The sequence below is a fragment of the Micromesistius poutassou genome (assembly GCF_964030765.1).
Source record: "Micromesistius poutassou genome assembly, chromosome: 13".
NCBI classification, from domain to species: Eukaryota; Metazoa; Chordata; class Actinopteri; order Gadiformes; family Gadidae; genus Micromesistius; species Micromesistius poutassou.
In genome coordinates this window covers 7,336,762-7,350,668 of record NC_140283.1, presented here as the reverse complement: position 1 = coordinate 7,350,668, position 13,907 = coordinate 7,336,762, and the positions used below count along the sequence as shown (strand labels likewise).

The 13,907-nt window shown below is 42.9% G+C and overlaps 1 protein-coding gene across 1 annotated transcript in view; it reads left to right on the top strand.

Annotated features, from left to right (window-relative positions):
* Positions 1 to 13,615, top strand: part of sf3b3 (splicing factor 3b, subunit 3) — a 32,500-nt gene extending 18,885 nt beyond the window's left edge. The window contains exons 22-27 of the mRNA XM_084477562.1: positions 2,432 to 2,557; positions 2,865 to 3,077; positions 4,447 to 4,545; positions 10,407 to 10,550; positions 10,890 to 10,994; positions 12,547 to 13,615. Of these exons, the coding sequence (XP_084333688.1) occupies positions 2,432 to 2,557; positions 2,865 to 3,077; positions 4,447 to 4,545; positions 10,407 to 10,550; positions 10,890 to 10,994; positions 12,547 to 12,687 (828 nt within the window). The 3' untranslated portion in view covers positions 12,688 to 13,615. The remainder of the gene's footprint in view (positions 1 to 2,431; positions 2,558 to 2,864; positions 3,078 to 4,446; positions 4,546 to 10,406; positions 10,551 to 10,889; positions 10,995 to 12,546) is intronic.
* The last annotated feature ends 292 nt before the right edge of the window (positions 13,616 to 13,907 follow it).

Below are 13,907 nucleotides of genomic sequence, written 5' to 3'. Positions count from 1 at the left end.
GGTGGATTCAATCAGTCAAGTAACGCAATCTGTGCCCGCGTATCGCGGTATGAAGTTGAGATGGAGACTGAGATATCAGTTTGAATAAAGGCATGGATTCTGTCCCCAGGATGATGCCACTCCTCCCCCTCCTCCAAATTGGTCTCATGCAACTTGTTGGCCATGGGGCTTTTTCAGCTCACATGTTTCCTTAACTCAAGTTGATTAAGATGGGAAGTGAGCAATAATCAGCGCGGCTCTTTTGAGCACAAGGTCTCGGTCACAGGCGCATTCCCCCGATGACATACCTGTCAAGTGTATTTATACAGCCCTAAGTGGCACCCTTTAAAAGGTCGAGGGCAGCACATTTCTGTTTTCCCACATCCCTCAATTATAGCACAGAGTGACGCTGTTTTATTCCTGCTATCTAGCAAGCTGCCTGTGTTGATCTTGTTTGAGACCAAGACGATCTTTGCTGGCCAGAAATGTGTCCCCATAACCTCGGTGTTAAGCAACAGCCTGAGACATGCTTATGGTTGACTCAGGCTGTCTTGCCACTGCTTGGCAGGAAAAAATATGATGGGGAAATTGCAATACAGACCTATGGTCATTTCCATGGACGTTCTCCATCTTCAATGTCTCTAAGAAAGCCATGTTCAGGTTTTCATATTAACAAAGAAGCCCAAAAATAACACATCACATTGCATTATACAACAGGAACTTCATGCATGCAAATATGCACATGTTAACCATTAGGGGTGTAACGATACACCAAAGTCACGATTCGTTATGTACCTCAGTTTTTAAGTCATAGGTCGGTATGTTTTTCGGTACAGCAGGGTTAAAATTGTATTTTTATTAAACTTTTTATTTGATTTATTAAATTCAATTAACCGGACGGTTGCTAGTTTGATCCCCGGCTCCTAGTGTCGATGTGTCCCTGAGCAAGACACTTAACCCTAACTGCTCCTGACGAGCTGGCTGTCGCCTTGCATGGTTGACTCCACCGTTGGTGTGTGTTCATCATTATAAGTCGCTTTGGATAAAAGCGTCTGCTAAATGTATAAAAAAATGCCTTACACACATGAAAATACATCAAATACAATTGAGCATAAAAACACGATAAAGTCCAGGACTTATTTCCATTGTGGTCCTCAACACAAAACATCAGGACAAGACAAGTCACTCAATGTGTGATAATCAATAAAAAAAAAAATAATAATTAATCAGTACACACCAACATTATTAATTACAATTTGCAATACTAGAAGTAGCAGACTTCAGCAGGCCAGTGCATGAAAGTGGGAAAGACGTTGCATTAAGGAACATTTTATATGAAGATATATATTGAATTTGAGTCAATTTAACCCCTTAGTGACAGCCAGTACCTCTGAACAACAACGCAAACAGTGACTGGTGTGGGCTTTCTTGTATGTGTTACAATATGGTACTCAAACAGACAAATACTAGGAGTATAAATACTTATAATACTCAAACAAAGGAAATTATTCTCTGAGCGAGCCACAAAGCAGGTGGAAAAGAAAAGCGATGAAGGTGACTTGGGGAAAAAACAAGTCAGTTTCCCCACCGCGCTTGAGGAGACGTGAAAATCAGAACTGTAATGTCTCGGCTATGCTACAAATATGCCTGGTCAATATGATATATTGATGGATATCTATTAATGGTGTAACGATACACAAAAGTCACGATTCGGTACCTCGGTTTTTAAGTCACAGTTTGGTATGTTTTCGGGTTAGCAGTTTTTATTATTTTATTTTTATTAAACAATTGTATTTTGATTTATTAAATTGTATCAAACAAATGCCTAACACAAATGAAAATAGATAAAATACAATTGAGGATAAAAACACAATCAAGTCCAGGACTTATTTCCATTGTGGTCCTCATCACAAAACATCAGGACAAGACGAGACACTCAGTGTCAGAGTGTGTGATAATCAATAAAAACTTGAAAGAAAAAAAAAAAAATTGGTACGTACCGAAATGAAACGCGCATCAAACCGTTAGACCATACCGAAAAATTTTGTACAAATGAGTATTGTTACACCCCTAATATCTATGTATATCTTCCTGTGGTAAAAAACTAAAATCCCAGAAGCAACTTAACCGCAATACTCTGACTCTGGAAACACTGTTAACACTGTTCTCGCTAGGAACATTCTAGAAACCATTCTAGGTACCATTCTATTTTGAAGAGAACCTGTTGCTTTGTTATTCTTTCTAAATTACACTAAAATCAAAGGGATGATTTTAATGCTCTACACACAAATATAACAATTTATCACAGACAACTTGGCACTTAAATGTTATCATTGCAATAATGGAAACATTGCAAATGTTTATGAACATTATTCAATTACTGCCGACATTTATAATAAGGAATAATCTTGTCTGCAGCTAAGTATTGATTGTCATGCTTTTTGATTGGCAGACTCCGGTGGAAGACGTGCCATTGGCCATTGCTCCATTCCAGGGGCGGGTCCTGGTAGGCGTTGGCAAACTGCTGAGGATTTATGACCTTGGCAAGAAGAAACTACTAAGGAAGTGTGAGAACAAGGTAAAGTTAATTATTGATCAACTGTAGCAGTTGGGAACCCGCCACACCTTTTTTAGGACCTTATATGGACAGTCTGGCAGAGACTGAACATGCACTGTGCTCCTTGTGTGTGGTCCATGGGTTCTTGTTATTCAGTCAATGGCCGTTATTCACGTTTGCGTTTTAATTTATAACCTGGGTCAACGTGATATGATATGAAGATTTTGTGATGGACTATTCTAAAACATGCCAACTGGCATTTGGCTACCATTACTCCGCTAACTTAATTTCTCCCCCCCCCCTTTCTCACCCGCACTCACACCTCCAGCACATTCCCAACCTGGTGACCAGCATCCACACCATCGGGCAGCGAGTGGTGGTGACGGACGTGCAGGAAAGCTTGTTCTGGGTGCGCTACCGCCGCAACGAGAACCAGCTGATTGTGTTTGCCGACGACACGCACCCCCGCTGGGTGACCACCGCCTGCCTGCTGGACTACGACACCATGGCCTCGGCGGACAAGTTTGGAAACATTAGCATCGTGAGTACGAATGGGTATTGTGAGGGTTTGATCGGTGGAACAATTGTTATTGATACTGTTCATCGGTTAGGTACTTACACGGTACTCTCATTGGTTACTCTTTTTGTTTGACTGTTTGTCTGTTGCTTTGACAAAAAAAACAAATAAAGTTATTGTACATGTTTTATTTGCAAAGCAAGCCAAACTATTATCTCAGAAAATATTCTGGAACTTTGTATCTGGGCCTTATTTGACATACTGAACCATATTGCTTCAAGGACCCAGGAGTCAGTTGAGATTGATTTTTTTGTACTCAAACTTTGGCAAACCGTGAGAACTGCAAATGAAAAAAAAAAAAAAATCGTAAACCCAAATGACTTAAAATTGGGTCTTCATAGGGGACTTCACTGACCAACCATGGTATTATGATTCTGTTAGAAATCTCCGTTATGGCAGATTTATGCGAGTCCACTGCAGTGAATCCCAGAACTCTAACTTGGCGGGCCTATCAATTACCTAAGGGGGAGGCCCTTAGGTAATGGGAAAAGTCGTGCGATGATGACAAAAAGGAAAGACATCAGGCTGAATTGTCAATAACTCACAACCAAACGAAAACGATCAGCCCAATTATTCAATCAATCACATGTCCGCTTCAAAGCAGCCCAGGGAATTGAAACTCGGCGTGCTTGCTTATCAGCCTTGCAAGCATTTGCATATTGGCATGCTCACAGAATATTGCGCACACAACGAGTTGGCTCACGCAACCATTTGCATTCAGAAAATGCATACGTGGCTATGTCTAGTATTGAATTATGTCTAGTGTTGAATATGTATTTGTTGATAGGGAGGCGGTGATGGAGGCGGGAGGGATAGTGGGCCTGTGTCTTCAGCCTCTGTGTGAGGTTTAATTGCTTTAGAGGATGAGGGGAGCCGAAACTGGAGCAGAAAATACCTTTGTGTAATTGGGTCAGAGGAATTTAATTAGCTGTGCAAGCAAATACTTTCTAGCATTCAATTAGATATCTTCCTGGATTACATTAAAAACAAGGGCTGTGTTTAAGCGGCTCTTATACTTCTTTGTAGTTACATGTGTCCATTTTTTTTTTTTTACCAACTAAGTGAGCAAATGGATTATCTCGACTCATATATTTAACATAAATTAACAATTAGATTTTCTTATTTAACTTCACTGGAGTCCTAATCGTGTTTGACCTGCTGTGCTATTCCTGGTTAATATTCCTGTCTTGCATAATAAAGTAAATATACAGCACAACCACCCAGAGGTCTCCTCTGCATGCTAAAAAAAGATTTCTGTAATGTTCTGAGCTGCTGAGGGAGACGGGGCAACAGCAGAGCTTTGTGTCATTGTTTGTTTATTTTTTCACCCAAGGTGCGTCTCCCCCCAAACACCAGTGACGACGTGGATGAGGACCCCACAGGAAACAAAGCGCTGTGGGACCGAGGCCTTCTCAACGGTGCCTCACAGAAGGTACCACACCTGCCCCACCAGTGTGACGGCAACCTCACATTCTCTATTCCAATGAGGGTGTCATTTAGGTCCTCTCCTTTTTGAAATCTTGATTTGAATTCCTACAAAATCGACCGAACCTATACACGGGCATGCATGACTCAGACAGATCCATCTCAATGGATCTCTCGACCAAAGTGTGTGTGTGTGTGTGTCTACATCATCGATAAGCAGAGCTTTGTGGAATATGGTCAAATGTGTCTTGCATTTTGCTCAGCTTTGTGTCTGGGGGATGAAACATCTTACTGGCCCTGGCAAAACTTTAGGACTGTGTACAAATTTATTTATTTTTCCCAGAAACTAAAAATGTTAAGCATATGACCTTTAAACTGCTAAAAGGTCACCTATTGTATTTTTTTGTGAACCATGCATGTGTGCATAGCAGGGGATGTGTCTTGTGCAAGTTTCCCATTCCCACACATTTCTTTAGCAATATCCCTTCTCGCTATATGCAGCCATGGTTCACGTTTCTTTTTTCGGACCCAGCCCAACCACAGTTCCTAGTTTTGTGGTCTTTGCTCATTATGTTGGGGGTGTTGGTTCTCCTCTGGAACTCAAACTCCTTCGACTGCCTAGAGCAGTATCCGATTCCTCTGTGATGGCCTGTGGCAGCTTTCCCCCGACCGTCCATCCCTGGACATGTTTAGTTGATCCTGGGTCTGTGGTGGCTGGGGTCCTGCGGGCCGGCTTTCTCTTGTGGTACTGTGCGTGAGTACGCTCACTCAGTGATGCGCATGAACGCTCTCGAGGCTTTTCTTGAACAAAAACTCACCCCCAAAGGGTATTGTGTGATTCAAACATGAACAAAACCCAGTTTTTGTTTTGTCTTTGCTGTTTGCTTTTCCGATTGCGCAATTCAAATTCATAACCAATTTCTTGGGACCCCTGACAGCAGTCGCCATAGCTGAGCTAAACTCATTGAGGGATGCTAAGATCTGGATTTTCCTTCATGCGTTTTTGTCTCAGCGGTTAATTTAATCAAAGTAGACATTTATTTAACTATTTAGTGTTGAATTGTTAGTTAAACTTTGTCAATTTTATTATAATTTCATAAAGTCTTTTAATAGATAATCAGTCACTGCTGTTTCCATTAATGGCGACAATGACGTGTGCCTGTGTGTTTACATCTGCAAATGCAAATGCCAGAGGTATTGGCCAAGAAACCATTACATTGAACACAACCTTTGTATCGTATTAGGTTGACGTTTCCTCCAGGTTGGGGGTTGGACGTGGGACTAACAACCCCACCTCTGAAAAAACAAGATGTTACAGAAACGATGACGAAGGAAACAAAAAGAGAACTCTAACCTGGGAAAAAAAGGTTCTTCATTCCGAAGACCTATGACGTTGAGTGGTGAAAGCCAGGAGCTACTGGAAGCCTCAAGACCGACAACCCTTCTTTCAACCAGGAAGAACATTACCATTGGAATGTAAGGACTATGTACCAAGCATGAAATGCAGCTCAAATAGCAGCAGAGATGAGAAATTACAACCTGGTGCTATTGGGAATTAGTGAGGAAAGATGGACACAAGCTGGTCAGAAAAGGCTCATGAGTGGAAAAATGCTGCTATATTCTGGCCATGAAGAGGAAAATGCCCAACATACTGAAGGCGTTGCTCTCATGCTATCCCAATCAGCACAGAGAGCACCTATAGGGTGGGAAGCCCATGGACCAAGAATCATTACAGCGTCTTTCTTTTTTAACAACAAAAGAGAATATAAGCATGAATGTAATCCAATGCACACACCAACCAATAACCATGAAGGAGAAACAAAAGATGAGTTCTGTAGTCTGACTGACTACAGAACATCTTGGGCAACTACTCAGAGAAAGATATGACCCTCCTTATGGGAGACTTGGAACGCAAAGATATGAAAAGACAACATATGAAGAAGTGATGGGAAGACACGGACTGGGAGAAATGAGCAACAATGGAGAGAAGCTTCTAGAGATTTGTGCATCAAACAAACTTGGAGGCAGTATATTTTCCCACAAGAACATACATAAAGTAACATGGGTATCGCTGGACTATGTTACGGTAAACCAAATAGATCACATCTGCATTAACAAGAAGTTCAGGAGAACACTACAGGATGTGAGAGTGAAACAAGGAGTAGATATGGCATCAGACCACCACCTGCTAATGGCCAGACTAAAACTCAAACTAAAGACCAGGACAGCGCACACAGGAAACAAATAAATACAACGTGAACCTGCTAAGGGAAGAACTAATTTGAGAAGAATATAGCGTGAAACTCTCCAACAAATATGAAGCTCTGCAACATCTACTAGAACAGGAGAATAGCATTGACAAGCAGTGGCAACATATTAAAGACTATAACATCAACGGGTCAGGAAGTCGTCGGCTACAAGAAATACCAGCAAAAGGAATGGATATCTGCTGAAACATTACAAAAGGTCAAAGTAAGGAAAGAAAAGCTGAACTACATCAGCAGAAAAGCCTGATCAGCCGGAGACTACGAGCACTGACAGGCAGAACTGATAGACTGAATAAATAATTTGTTCCCAGGGCCATTCAACTTCATAATCTGTAAATTAAAGGTCAATTAAAGGTAATGAGCACTGACAGGCAGAACTGATAGACTGAATAAATAATTTGTTCCCAGGGCCATTCAACTTTATAATCTATCAATTAAAGGTAAAGAGAGACTTCTCTGCATAATATCCATCCTATGTATCACATCATCACTGTCCTGTACCTAAATGTCTACTGTCTATGTTAGCCCTCATGCTCTGCCTCTCCCTCCAAACAGCCTGGACTAAATTCACTTTAAACACTAGTATTGCTTGTTATTGACTTTTTTATTTTTTCTTCCAATGTTTACACTGTACACTTTATTTCCCATATCTATTGTTGTATATCTTCAATCCATCTCTGCGCTGCCACAGGCCTCTTCTAATAGGTCCACTTAACTACTCTAGTTAGCCCATATTTAATATTTAATTTTTAATATCTAATTCTGGTCTCCTCTCATACTTGCTCTGTCTTGCCTTACCTTTGCACCTTAACATACACACTGGTCTACAATCCATCTCTGTGCTGCTACCCATACTTGTTTTTTAGTATTTAATGCTGGGCTACTGACTTAAAATTGCACTGTCTTGCCTTACTTCTTTGCACCTCACCAAACCATGCGTAGATCTCTACTGTACCACAGGGTTAGTCCCTGCCCTGTCACCCTTATCACACTGCCTCAGCACATTAATGTGGACCTTGTTTGTTTGTTGTTACTTAGTATCTTTCTCTTAGTATCTTTAACCTTATTGACTAGTGTATAGTATCTTTATTCTTATTTGTTGATTTGTTGTTGTTGATCTCCCCATCAGCTGTGACACACCTAGCAGAGATGAGATTCGGAAAGCAGTACAGAAACTGAAGAGTGGCAAAGCAGCAGGGCCAGATAATATTCCAGCAGAAGCCTTAAAGGCTTGGAGAAAAACTGCCACCAGACAGGAAAGAGGGATGCATTGATTTAAAAGTACAACTTAGCGCTGTATCAGCGGTTCTTTCCCAAATCATTTAACCAATCATTTACCCTAAAACTAGGTTTTGTTTTGGAAGCCTGGAATATACTTTGCTCGAATGTATTATTGTTATTATTATTTTAACGCATGGCATAGCCTACTATACTTCATTCATGTTCATTCATGCAGCCCTATGGAAAAAAAGTTTCCACAATCCACACGCTATTTCTATGTAGTTTCACACGTATGAATAATCTTTGACACCATAATATTTAACATGCAAATGTAGTGGTGCCTGGTTGCTGCGGGGGAAAATCAGCTTTGCGCCGGGTGCAAACTAGCAAGGACACATGCGTCGGTGTAGAAAGTCAATTGCGCCGGGCGCAAGATAGGGCCCTTCTTCTGTTTGGCACACATGGCTAATTTGCATACGCGCACAGGACTGTCGGAATGGGAACATGTCGGACTGGCAGCATTACGGGGGCGCAGAGTTACATTTAAAAATCGCGTTCAAGTTAAAATAAATAAGAAAAGCGAAATCAATCTGTGGCGCAGCGCCACACATTGGCCTATGTGTGGGAAACACTGGACCAACACCTAAGAGACCAACAAGCAGGTGTGAAAGGCGGCCTGTGAGTGGCTGGATGATGGTGGAGAGAAAGTTGACAACGACAGCCAGGTTTGGGATTATGGACCAAAAAGGTAGTTTTATTTCCTCCAAAACCAAGGTCCCAAAAATAACTAAACAAAAATAAGTCCATTAATTACAAAAATAAAGAAATGTTCCAAAACAAGAAAACAACTGTAGCATTCAATCAGCCTAGCAATCGTCTAACAAAACTACTGTGTGCTCTCGTACCTTCCCCCCCAGCCACAAACTGCGACTCCCTTTAAATAAGCCCACTAATTGGTTGCAGGTGGACCAATCAAGGCCAGTTAGGCCATACCATTTACCAAAGGGGGACATTCCCTGGCCAAGGCTGCATGTGGCACCCTTAGTGCTCCGGAAGTCAAATATCACGTTCGGAAGTCAAATATCACGTTAAAATATGATGTGAGGGGAGAAACAGGGAGAAGGAATGTTCCCCTTCTTACAGCAGGATTTAGGAAAAACCGGTCATGCATCAACTAGATTGCCACCCTTCGTATAATCGTTGAACAAACCTTAGAGTGGAACTCCCCGTTGTATATCAACTTTATTGACTACGAAAAAACACTTTCGATAGCGTGCACAGAGAGACTGTCTGGAAACTATTGACAAATCATGGAGTGCCCACTAAACTAGTGAACATGATTAAAAGCAGCTACGAGGGAATGACTTGTAGAGTTATACATGAGGGACAACTCACTAAACAGTTTCTCACAAAACAGTTTTCTCACTCACGAAACATTCGTGTTTCTCCTAGTCATCGACTGGGTAATGAAAACTGCAATTGAAGGAAGGAAAAATGGAATCCAGTGGACATTATGGACACAACTAGAAGACCTGGATTTCGCAGATGACTTGGCACTGCTTTCACACAATCACCATCAGGTACAAGAGTAGACGACTCTACTCGTAGAAACATCAGCCCAAGTGGGCCTTAACATACATAAGGGAAAGACAAAAATCATGAGAATGAACACAAAGGGGGGAGCCAATAACACTTGAAGAAACACAACTGGAAGAAGTGGAGTCTTTTTCCTCCTTGTGCAGCATCAATAAAGAGGGAGGGACAGATGTAGACATCAGAGCCAAAATAGGAAAGGCAAGGGCAGCCTTCGTATAACTGAAGAATATATGGTGCTGAAAGGAGGTACAACAACAAACAAAAATAAGAATCTTCAACTCAAATGTAAAATCAGTGCTGTTGAGCCGAGATCTGGAGAACAAATTCCACAACCAGCAAAATACAAACCTTCATAAACAGATGCATGAGAGGAATTCTGAAAATCCATTGGCCAGACAAGATCACCAATGAAGACCTGTGGACAAGAACAAAGCAAACGCCAGCTAGAGACGAAATCGGACGAAGAAGATGGAGATGGATCGGGCATATCCTTCGTAAACCAATGTTGAATACAACCAGACAGGCTCTGGCGTGGAATCCCCAGGGAAAGAGAAAGAGGTCAGCCTAGAAACACCTGGCAGAGGGAGTTCCAGATAAGACATCAAAAAGATGGGATGCACCTGGTCACAGATAAAAAAAGAAAGCCAGTGACCGAGTTCTCTGGAGATCCTTTGTCGACGGCCTATACCCCCCAAGGGGTGTCAAGTCATAAGAATGTCATGAATGATACAATAACCGACCAACAAGCATGCAGTAAAATACATTTCTCCTTTTTGTCCCCCAGGCTGAGGTGATCATGAACTACCACATTGGAGAGACTGTGCTGTCCCTGCAGAAGACCACCCTGATCCCAGGGGGGTCGGAGTCCCTTGTCTACACCACGCTGTCCGGGGGCATCGGCATACTGGTCCCTTTCACCTCACACGAGGTAATGACTGACTCATCTTTTCTGTTCACACACACACACACACACACACACACACACACACACACACACACACACACACACACACACACACACACACACACACACACACACACACACACACACACACACACACACACACACACACACACACACACACACACACACACACACACACACACACACACACACACAGAGAGAGAGAGAGGCTTGAATAACATGGTTGGTTAATTCAAACAAATATTGGTTAATTCTATGCCAGGATGGACAGTGAAGCAGCCAAGCAGTATCCTTGGCTGCTTGTATGATGGTTTAACCTGTCTCCCCTCTGACTTTTCCCAGGACCATGATTTCTTCCAGCATCTGGAGATGCACATGCGCTCAGAGTTCCCTCCCCTGTGTGGCCGGGACCATCTCAGCTTCAGGTCCTACTATTTCCCAGTGAAGGTCAGTATCACTGTTTGTTTCGCTGAACACAAAACTAAACTTGTGCGTCTTGTCTCCTTTTGGACTCGTTGTGCTCAATGTACTCCTTAAGGCTTAGTTTCATGCGTCCTTTACGTTGGAATGAACTGAGCAAAACATCCTCTAGAGGGCGTCGTTCAGATTCAAAAGTTACTCCAATAAAGTATAAAAAAAAAAAAAAAAAAAAGGTTTATGACAACAACAAACATGGCGACGATGGGGGGGATAACTGCATCTATTGAGAAGGAGGTAAAAAACGCAGGCAGAGTTGTAGACGGCGGGGGTCAGTGAGACCACTAAATACATCCCAGAGTGTGGACAGAAGGCTCCGTCCATATCCGTATCTAACATAGAGCATTAATTAGCCTTTACATGCATGGAGTCGCTTTGCAGACACCTGCATACGATGTAAGTGAATGGCTTGTAGTGATGGGTCGTTCGCGAACGAGTCGGCTCAAAGAGCTGGCTCTTTTAAGTGAATGATGGGAGTCGGCTCCCGAACGAGAGTTGTTGTCTTTTTTGTTCTCCCGTGCTACGGGTGCTACACGCATTCATTCTACGCGTGCTATGCGTGTCACGGCGCATGCATGGCAGCCAGCAACCAATCACGAGAACAAGCAGCGAGGGGGCGGGGGATTTCGATGCGCGATACACGTTGCCTGTGACTGACAGGAGGAAAAGAGGGGAGAGACGAGTGCGAGCGTGTGAGTACAAGATGAATGAGACAAGGAAGCAGCTTGAAGCAGCTTTTGGATGCATTTTGATCAGTGTGAGAACACAAAGGTCAACACGTGCGCACGTGTCAAAATGAGCGTCAGAATTACGGCATGGCACCATTATAAAAGGTATACAGTAAGCGGTAATATGAAGAGCCGTTTGGGAGCCGAAAGAGCCGGCTCTTGTTGGTGAGCCATTCCAAGAGATCCGACTCACTAAAAAGAGCCGAAATTCCTATCACTAATGGCTTCAGTCGTTTCGCGTCCCTCCTGCCGAGGCACTTATCCCCTTATGTGTCTTAGGCTCGCCACATGTTCAATGATGTCACCCGCCAATGTACGCGTCCGCTCCTTTGTAGCGTTGGTGGAGCGACTGATGTCAATTGGGCGTCTCTCTGGGCCTAGACAAGCCGGAGGCAACCCTTTGGTAGTCACTCAATGGCCCATAAAGTGAATGCACACCCTTTACTTAAAAAACACCAAACGCCTCCACATTGTGACGGGAGGCCCAGTGCCATTAGTTTGACTGGAGCAAAGATGGAACTGAATTGATGCAGTGCTACTTCTGGCTCGGTCCAATGAAATTTGTCCTCAATGTTCCCTTACGTGAATGTGATATTGAAAATGAAATGTTATTTTAAGTATCGTTCAACTGCTCATCTGCCGACTCTGTACTTGGCAAAAAAAAAGGACAGTATGTTCAAATCATAGAAGGCTTGGAATATATATTCTTCTTCTATTCTATCCCCCCAAATAATAAGTTATTTGTTGTTTAAAGCCTCCAATCGACCTGTCCCTCTTGTTTCTGCCGTCCCCAGAACGTGATTGATGGAGACCTGTGTGAGCAGTTCAACAGCATGGACCCTCACAAGCAGAAGAGCGTGGCGGAGGAGCTCGACCGGACGCCCCCGGAGGTGTCCAAGAAGCTGGAGGACATCCGAACACGCTACGCCTTCTAGGCTGACGTGCCGGCCTGTACGGACGGCCAGCGGGCGGGCCACCCCAGACGCATGTTCCACTTACATGGACTCGTAGAGGCCGAGAACAGCCCTCCTGTTCTCACCATCCAGGGACCCTCTTCTGTGTTTTTGCTGCCAGTAGGCACCTGGCGCCTGTGTTCACGCAAGCGTACGGACGGCAGCCTTGGAAATCTGCCGGTAACGGGTGGATTTCTTTGGAGGACTTCTGTTATTTAATTAACCTGGATTACTACCAGATCACTCTGATCAAATCATTCAGAACTGTTTTTGTTCTATATTTTCGGTTTCAAATGTGTTAATTGTACCCCCCATTTAACAATAAGTGGTGGCTGCCACATGTAGAAATATGGTGAAAATTGAGGATTTTTAGGACAGGCTTTTAAAAAACTGATCACTGACTGTAGGCAGCCTATGTCAACTAGAAATATCTGTATCCCTTTGTTGTACACTTACTTACACTGATTCAAGGCTTTTCTGACAAAAGATATGTGTGAATTGTTGTTGGAGTTATTGTTAGCCGATATGACTCAAAATGTAGCTGTCGGTTGGCTCTTATAAAAGTTGCTCCTTTATCTATGTGGGTGTCAGCAAGAAACTGATGCCCTGCCCTAATCCCGGGCTGGTGTCACGTTGGTAAGAGTAGCTTTCCATGGATCAGACTAAACAAGTGGGTTAAAGCATTCTGACGGATAACAGCCGCTGTATTTGGTTTGGCCCTGTGAAATTCCCAACCTCAACCACAAATATTCTGAAATCATTCTCCCCTTCGTCACACCCACCGATGAGGGGGTGTTCATGCTGTCCTTTGGACACAATACTCGGACATGTTTTTACACGGTAGTCATTGGATTGAGGTTTTTGTGGATACAGGGGGGGTTTGTAAATAAAGTTGTTTTTTTACTTTTAATAGTGTTGCTGTGTACTTTGTGTCACCGTGTGAGTAACAGCTGTGGTATAGGATGCAGATGTTTCAAAGGGCCTGACCAACAGGTGAAACATTTCCAATGGAATTGCATGTGAGCGCAAACATGATGTTAAAGTTGCAATGTCAGGAAGCTGACCAGTTATCACTAGCATGGGCTTCGAAGAGACCAGTGCCCGTGGACTAGATGGATGGACCATTTATTTAATTCAAAAACGTTTTGAATGTAACGGAACATCACCTCCAAATGAGGACATTACTGAAATGCTATATGATA